General features: G+C 33.3%; 1 protein-coding gene across 1 annotated transcript; it reads left to right on the forward strand.

The window, feature by feature from the left end:
- Nucleotides 1-993: 993 nt before the first annotated feature.
- Nucleotides 994-3,664, forward strand: LOC140449546 (uncharacterized). The gene is made up of 2 exons (XM_072542750.1): nt 994-1,733; nt 1,935-3,664. The coding sequence occupies exons 1-2, from the start codon at nt 1,346-1,348 to the stop codon at nt 3,056-3,058; spliced, it is 1,512 nt and encodes a 503-aa protein (XP_072398851.1). The 5' UTR covers nt 994-1,345; the 3' UTR covers nt 3,059-3,664.
- Nucleotides 3,665-9,327: the final 5,663 nt, after the last annotated feature.

Consider the following 9,327-nt stretch of genomic DNA (forward strand, 5'->3'; position numbering starts at 1 on the left):
AGGGGAAAGGAACAAAAATGCACAATTTTGACGCCTTTCAAAATTTTCTATGTATTTTAAATGTTATCGTTTATTTCGAATCCTGAGAAAACTAATAAGTATTTTTAACAAATTTAAACGCAAAATGAAAGGGCCGAAAGTCCCTTAGAATGAATAAAAATTTGTTTTGAATGAGATATTTCAAATTCAAAATCACACTACATTTTCTCTTCGTTTTTCACCCCCGTAACTTATTAAAATAAACATTATAGAAGTTTTCAGGGACTGTCGTCCCTCGGTAATAAAGGTAATCTTCCATTCTGAGTTTAAATTTTTCAGAAATACTTATTAGTTTTCTCAGAATTCTAAAAAAAATGAATCCCATTTAAATATCATTGAAGTCGAAAGTTCGTACCCATCCCCTTAAGTAGTATTTTTGTAGTAACTGGTATTGTATTATCTTTCTAAGAAAACATCAACCTGCAAAATAGTGAACTTGCTGCTTTTTTTGAGAATCACACAACAATGCCTCTAATCCATTTTTTGCTTTATTCTGTGTATTGTTCTGAAGTTATTTTCTTGTGGTATCTTATGTAATTTATTATTTTAAATGGAAATAAAGCCACAATTTATTTTTAAATAAATTCATTTAAAAATAAATTGTGGCTTTATTCCCATTTAATATAATAAATTATTCTGTGTACTGTTAACAGTTCGACAGATAGAGAAGATTAAATAAAAATAAATTTTTTTATTTACAGAATCGACGAACGCCTCTGATATTGCTCAAGCTTCAACAAGCCGTGCTCAAAATTGCAATTGAAGGAGTGGCTGCAATAACCAGGCAGCTCCACTTTTTTACGAAAATGAGATTTTCAGTGACTTACTCTTAACAAAAATCGGCCGATCGTTCCCTGCAACAAACGGGTATCTCTTAATAACGGCACATAACTGGCAACGATATTTGGAGCTACCTTGCTTTCGGTTTGTAGCAAGAACCGGGAAGCTCCTGGAGCTGCCTGGTTCTTGCACTTAACTGTTGACAAAATAATATAATAGAAAAGATATAAAAATATGCATGGAATATAAAAAATAAGTTTGATTCCTTCATGTATTTGTTTAGTTTCTATTGAATTTTATGTAATAATACAATAATTTTAATATTATTCTATTTCTAAACAGTTTGTAATACGGTCCTGTTCATTTTCCCATGCGCCGCCGTGAACTAGTTACTTACTCGTTTAGTCGGGCAAGCGCAGGTGCTCGTTGTGTTTTAGTTTAGTTCAGATCGACGTGTTGTTATACATAGATACACACTTTTCTTACGATTCGTAGTGAATAAAATTTAGTATTATTTATATTTGAAATGGCAAGTGAACTCAGTTCAAGTGAAAGTGAACCGTTTCAAGATTCGTCATCGGATTTCATTCCTGATTCCGAATCAAGTGAGGAGAATGCTGTAAACGAAGTTGCTGCAAGCAATGTTGCCACTACGTCTGGACTGGTTGAAAATAAAAAATCGAAAAAGAGGAGCAGGGAGCCGAATATGTGGAAGCGAAACCAGAGAAAATTAAGAAGATCTAAAGGTGAAGAGTACATTAATGTTAAAGGAAACATAGTGGAAAGACGAAGTAGAGGAGGTCCATGCCAGTGCCGGTTCAAATGTTTTGAAGGCATAAGCGAAGAAACTCTTGATAAAATTTTCACGTCTTTTTATGAAATAGGTGATAAAGAGCAACAAGATATCTATTTAGGTAAGGATAAAATTATTGGCGCCTGAAAGCACGTATTAGTTATATATCGTTTCATAGGTTCTTGGGTATGCAGATTTCGGTTCCGAGGTTTATTTGATATTTAAACAAATAAATGACGATTCCAATAGCCTTCCATACCTGTTGGTACGGACGGCAAATAATGATTTTTACGAAATATTGATTTTCTGTTCTTTTTTTCAGGTGGTTTAATACAGACGAGAAACGTTGACAGAAGGCGACCGAAAGGAGGTGGTGGAGTTCCAAGAGGCCAATCGTTTTTATATAAAATAAAGAGAGGCATATTTGAGAAAAAAGTGTGTAAAACGGCATTTATGAACATTCACGCAATAACGAAAAGCAGGGTGGAGAGAATAGCGACTCATATGGCTTCACAGATAGTAGGTCCGAAAGACATGCGAGGGCGCCATGAAACTAGACCAAATAAAATCCCAGATCAAATTATCAAGTCCATTGAGGATCATATAAATAGCTTTCCAAGAAGAAAAAGCCATTATAGCAGAAATGATAACCTAAACAGAAGATATCTTTCATCCGAACTGAATTTAAGGCTTATGCACAGATTGTATTTAAAAAAATATGAACCAGAACAGCATAATCTATTAGACACACCAGAGTTTAAGCCAAAAGTTTCATACACATATTATCGGCGTGTATTTGTGGAAAATTTTAATTTAACCTTTGGCCACCCTAGAACAGATACTTGCAAAACTTGCGACATCCTTGACAATAAAATAAAATGTGCCAAAGATGATGAAACTCAAAACACATTGAAGGTGGAAAAAAAAGTGCACCTGACTAAAGCTGATACTTTCTATAAAGATTTAACAGAGAAAACTGCTTTGGCTAAGGAAGATCCCAGAGTTGAAGTCATGTCATTTGATTTTGAACAAAACATGCCCCTGCCACATGTTCCTTCTGGTGACGTGTTCTACAAGCGCCAGTTGTGGTTTTATCCATTTTGTATCCATAAGGGCAGCGTTTCGAAGAGTTACTTTTATGTTTTCGATGAAATAACGGGTCGGAAATCTCCAAATGAAGTGATAAGTTGCTTACACGATTTTATTAATAACTACATTGATCCTCAGGTAACAACCCTTTACGTTTATAGTGACAACTGCGCTGCGCAGAACAAGAACTCCGTTCTTGTTCACTTTTGGCAATCTCTTCTATTGCATGGAAGATTCAAGAGAATAAGACATCGTTATCCCGAACCTGGGCATAGTTTTTTGCCCTGCGACAGGTCGTTTGCTCTGGTGGAAAAAGAAAAAAGAAAGAAAGAAAGAGTTTATCTGCCAGAGGAATGAAGTCGCATGATAGCAAATACCAGTAAGAAGTTTATTGTGAAAACTGTTAAACAAGATATGATTCTAAACTATAAAGAAGTTCTTGAGCCATTTTTTAAGAAAAGCAATATTAAAAATAGTTTTGGTGCAAAATTTACCATATCGAAATATAAAGTTATCGAATTTAGTGATACACATAGAGAGACTGTTACGTGCTCAGAGTCAGCGAATGGTTTTGTGACTGAGGATTTCGTTCTTTTAAAGAAATCTTGTGTACCGATTTTTCCACAAGTACACAATAAGGTTTATAATGCACCGTTGCCTTTGAAAAGGGATAAGCTATTAAATGTCATGGAATTGGCCAGACAGTATGTTGGCGAGGCTGAAATGTGGTACTACCAACAACTTGTTCCTGTAGAGCCAGAAGAATGCCAAACTTCCGAAACTGAAGATGAACACTAGTAACCTAAGAAGAATATTACCTGTTTTTTATGTTTTCATATTCCACTGATTAGTTTGTATTTTGATATTAATGTAATAAGGACATTTTATTTAGTTTCTTTACTTTTTGTATCCAAATAACATATAAATAAACCTAAAACTATTTTTTTTGTATATTTTTGGCAAAGCAGCTCCAATTTTTTTTATTTTATTAAAATATGATAGTTACAATATTTACAAAAACTACGTAAAAACTTTTTCTTTACATGCTTTCACCACAGGAAAAAAAATAATAAAAAATAAACTAATTTTGAATTTTTGGGAGGTTTTTTTCGATTTCCCACAAATTTTAAAATACGGAGCTACCTGGTTATTGCAGCCACCCCTTCAATTATTTGTCTAATTTAACTGAAGAATGTGTTAGCGATGATGATAGCGTAAAAGACCCCGATTACACAGACGATGATGGAGAAAATATGGACAGCAATAACAATAGCTACAGTAGCAATTATTTGGTAGACAATAATGGTGAATTGGAAGCAGATGATGATGAAGATGTTCAACTTGACAAAAACTTGACTGAAAATGAAACGGAAACTAATAACCAAATCAAAAAGAAAAGACGTCATAAGAAACCAGAAACTTGGAAAGTAACAAAAAGAGTAGAGGCAACATTAGGAACGAAGGAACACATCAATAAATCAGGTAAAATTGTAAAAGCTAAAGCAATGAAGCCCCCTTGCCCTCCTTGTCAACTAAAATGTTCAGAAAAAATAGCAGAAGCTGTAAGACAGCAAATTTTTGAGAATTATTGGTGTAACACAAAAAATTGGGAGTTAAAGCGTCAATTTGTGCGCTCGCATATCACTCCGAAGAGTGTAATACGTCGTAGACCTAAAAACCATTCTAAAAGGCCGAGAGAAGTCAGCATTTCTTATAATTTTGATATAAAGTTAGATGGAGGTGTAAAAAAAATTGACGTATGTAAAAAATTTTTTTTAAACACTCTAAATATTTCAGAAACAGTTGTACGTAACGTTCTAAAAAACGACAATATGGGAGGCTTTGTGGCACAAGACCATAGGGGAAGGCATGAACCAATTAATAAAACACCAGAAGCGGTTTTGGATCGAGTACGAGAGCACATTAAGTCGTTTCCGTGCTACGAAAGTCATTATTCTCGATCCAAAACTGCCAAGAAATATCTAGGACCAGAATTGAGCCGTGAAAAAATGTACAAATTATATACCTTAAAGTGTGAAGAAGACCACATTCCAAATAATGAAATTGTTAAATTATGGCTGTATAAAAAAATTTTCAATAATGATTTTAATTTAGCATTTAAATCGGTTTCCGTGGATACTTGTGATAGTTGCGATCGGTTTATGCTACAATTAAAAAACTGTTCCGAGCAAGAAACAATAACATTACGGCGAAATTATGAACAACATCTTCAAGAAGCAGAAAGTCGATACAAAATGAAAGCAAACGATAAAAATGAAAGCAAAAAATCAGCTGGAAAAACTAAAATTATAATGTGTGATTTGCAGAAATGCTTGCCTACGCCCTGTTTGACAAATAACCAAAGTTTCTACAAGCTGAAATTATGGACTATAAATTTCACGATATACGACGCCACAGAAAATAAATCGTATTGCCTTATCTGGGACGAATCCGAAGCTGGAAGGGGTGGCCATGAAATTGCCTCGGCATTAACTAAATGGGCTATGACAGTTCTATCACAAACTGATGTGGAAGAATTGGTTATTTGGTCAGATAATTGCCCTAGTCAAAACCGCAATGTTATGGTAATGATGAGCTACTTTTGGCTTTTCAACATCTGCCCTAATTTAAAAGTAGTTAACCATAAATATTTACTGAGAGGACACACTCATTTAGAAGCTGACCAAGTGCACGCTATAATTGAAAGATCTGTAAAAAAACAGCCAACAATGCAGATCGTAACGCCTTGGGATTGGCAGCAATTAATCAGTTCCGTAGGTGCTCAGGTGATTAAAATGGACAAGGATGACTTCAAAAATTTTGAAGTACTTTACTCTCAATCTCAATCCCCATTCATCAGTAAAAAGAAAAATGCCGACAATAATAATTTCCTCATTTCAAACGTAGTCCAATTCCAAGTAAAAAAAGACACACCGACCATAATTTTTTATAAAGAGGCTTTTGAAGAAATTAGACCCAAAGAATTACACGTCGCTAGAAGAACAGCAACTGCGATCAATCTTCCAGAGCAGTTACCACTACGATATCAAAAACCAAAAGGGATCACACAAAAGAAAAAGGATCACTTACTAATCCTTTTACAATGGATCCCCAGTCAGTTTCAGGAGTTCTATAGAAATTTAGTTGTTACTACAAAAAAAGTTGATGATAGCGATGATGAATAAATGTTTTTTTATCATTTTTTGTGTTTTTGTTTGAATTTATGTAGGCACTTACTATTTTTTACAATGTTTTATCTGCCGGTACATGCCGAGGCAAAAGACCTTAAGTCCCAATATTATGTAATATATAAACAAATTTTTTATCACAGTAGGACAATATTGATTAACTAAAATATAACGTTACAATTATATAAATACATAATTTCATATGTCTTCAGATTAAGAATGGTTGCAATAATTATCTGGAACTCATCTTATTTTCCCATTATCTCAAAACTTCACTAAATGGATATACTACCCTTTACCTCTACGGTACAGATATACACTCGCGATCATAAAATCCGGGTCACCTTAAAAATTTCAAGTTTATTGAATATTTTTTCATCTGGTGCAGTAATAACCTTTTTTTAGGCTAATGTATTTTTTATTTGTCACCAATGTTTGTTTTGAAAGAAAAAAAAAACGGTTTTTTTATTGTTTTTATTGAAAAAGCAGAAAACAAACCAAATTGTCGATAAAACAGACATACGAAAAGTGGTAAAACAGTGGAATTTCAATGACTAATATCGTGTATTGCCTCGCCTTGCTCTAATAACGTCTTGCAGACGACGGGGCGTACTCTCAATTTTTCTCCGGATTACATGTTGTGGTATGTTATTCCACTCTCTCACTAACGGATCCTTAAGCTCCTGTGCGTTGTTAGGAGGTGGTGTATGGGTTTGAATACGTTTTTTCAAATCGTCCCAGAGATGTTCGATGGGATTCAGGTCCGGAGACCTAGCTGGCCGGGGTAACCTCGTAATTCCAACCCGTCTAAGTATTGCATACTGATCCTGGCAACGTGCGGTCGCGCTGTGTCCTGTATAAAAAAGGCGTCTTCTCCAAGCCCTGCCATTATGGGCATAACATGTTCTTCCAGAATCTCCGTAATGTACCTTCGTGCAGTTAAGGACCCATTTTCGATGAAGGGTAATTCTGTGCGGAAGTCGGAAGATACACCTCTCCAAGCCATGGACGAGCCTCCACCAAATCACATTCTTGGAGCAATGCAAGCTTGTGAAAATCATTCACCGGTTCTCCTCCAAACTCTTACACGTCCATCGGATCCAATTAGGCAGAAACGAGATTCATCTGAGAATAACACTTTGCTCCAATCATTAATTCCCCAATGCGCGTATTGTCGAGCAAAAGCTAGTCGTGCAACTCGATGCGCCCGGCGAAGGGGCGGTCCTGTAGCCATTACCCGAGAACTTAGTCCAGAAGAACAAAGTCTTCTCCTGACTATTGCAACGCTAACATTGCAATTTCGTACTTCCTGTAGACGATTTCGATGCATAACCGCAGTTGAGATCCGGTTTCGTAAAGCCTGAAACATAAGGAAACGGTCATCTCGTGCAGTGGTCGTTCTTCTTCGTCCAGATCCAGGTCGTCTGGTTAGCATACCCGTCTCCTGAAAGCGTTGAAGCACTCGTTGAACCGTAGAAAGGCTTATGCCAACAGTTCTTGCGACTTGCCGTTGAGTATGACCGTCTTCCACAAGCGCAACAATGCATGCCGTTTCAACAACAGTCAAAGGCATTTTTGGCAAAAAATAAACAATAATAATGGCACTAATACACACTAATGGTGGCAATAATAAACGTTTGTTTGTTGCGTTTGAACAGAAAGTCGAAGCACAAATGAGACATTTAAAACAAGCGGCAGTTACAGGTACCGTTCATTTTGGGAAGTGTATAGTTATCCGCGAAATCGGCATTATTGGAATTCTTTGTTACAAAGGAAACCACTAAGGCGACAACAATTCTCAGAAACATGCATTAGTTTGTATTTGTGTTATTATTATTTACGATAAAGCTCGTTAAAAATGAAATAACGGTGATTTTCAAGGTGACCCGGATTTTATGATCGCGAGTGTATATATATATATATATATATATATATATATATATATATATATATATATATATATATATATATATATATATATATATATATATATATATATCTGAAACAGATTGTTTTTTTGGGTTTGAAAATAATAAAAATTCATCGATGTTTGAAATTTAAACAATCCCCTTGGTTAAAAAAATATATTGATCTAAACATTGGCTTGCGAAAGGAAAGCAAAAATGAATTTGAAAAAAATTTATTTAAACTTTTTATAAATGCCCCTTACGGAAAAAGTATTAAAAATGTCAGAAAACATAGAGAAATAAAAATTGTAAACAGATATAATGGAAGATATGGAGCAAATTTCTATATCTCACAACCTAATTTTTATAGTTGTACTATTTTCGAATAAAGTACTGTAATAATAAAGTACTGTAAATTACAAAACAAAAAGTCACTTTTAATAAACCGATATATATATATATATATATATATATATATATATATATATATATATATATATATATTGTGACAATTGGGGTTTATAGAAAATAATTTATAAGTTATATATATATATATATTGTGACAATTGGGGTTTATAGAAAATAATTTATAAGTTATATACTACATAATATTAGATATAAAAAAGTATTTGATTATTTTAAATAAGTCATATACTAAAGAATTTTATAAAAATATATTTATGTGAGGGCATTTTAAGAAATTATCATATAATAATTGTAAAAAGTTGTATTTTAGTAATTATAATGTGGTAGATACATTTAAGTGAGCCATGTGACTAGGCAACCAACTATACAAACACTGTCTCCAAATTGACATTTTAGGAAATAATTGGGAATATAAAGTGGGGTTATAATAATATATTGTTTGAATTGTGTATTTTATTAAATTAGAGTGTTAGTTACTGTGAAGTCAATTGTTCACAGTTTTAGTAAGTCAGTCAAGCAGTTTAATAAGAAATATGAAAGTTAGTTGGAGATAGTCCAATTGTTTAATATAGTGAGTTAAATGAAGATTAAAAATTATGCATATATTTAATGCACATTTATAATTATACACAAATAATTATTGAAGATTATAAAAGTATATTAGAAGAATATTGGATGGACATTGGAAGGAATTTAAATTATATTATGAGTGGAGATTAGTATAAATCAACTTATAATAATTGGATATTGGTATATTGAAAAGAAGAATAAATATAAATGGTGTTTGCTGGTGGTGTATAAATGCTGGTGAAGAAAACTATATCTTAAATTGGTAGAAGCTGATAATTGGAAAAAGTAATTTCACAAAAACAAGGATAACCGAAGTACGAAGACATTCAGTGGTGATTAGAATATATATAGTGGAAAACAGTTCATTTAGGCATTCATTGAAAGAAAGGTACAAAATTTTGTTAATATAATTTAGTTAGTGTTATAACAATTTCAATTTTGAAGATAGTTTGTTTAAATTTAACATTGTCTATAGAATTTAATTAGTTTTATAAGAACATCAATTTAAAGATAGTTTATTTTAAATTTACATTGG

The sequence above is a fragment of the Diabrotica undecimpunctata genome, chromosome 9 (genome assembly GCF_040954645.1).
Source record: "Diabrotica undecimpunctata isolate CICGRU chromosome 9, icDiaUnde3, whole genome shotgun sequence".
Taxonomy (NCBI): domain Eukaryota; kingdom Metazoa; phylum Arthropoda; class Insecta; order Coleoptera; family Chrysomelidae; genus Diabrotica; species Diabrotica undecimpunctata.

Bases quoted from the DNA above. Each gene is read 5' to 3' on its own strand.
- LOC140449546 (XM_072542750.1), top strand. From the start codon at position 1,346: ATGGCAAGTGAACTCAGTTCAAGTGAAAGTGAACCGTTTCAAGATTCG. The intron at 1,734-1,934 runs GTAAGGATAAAA...TCTTTTTTTCAG, and splicing joins GCAACAAGATATCTATTTAG to GTGGTTTAATACAGACGAGA.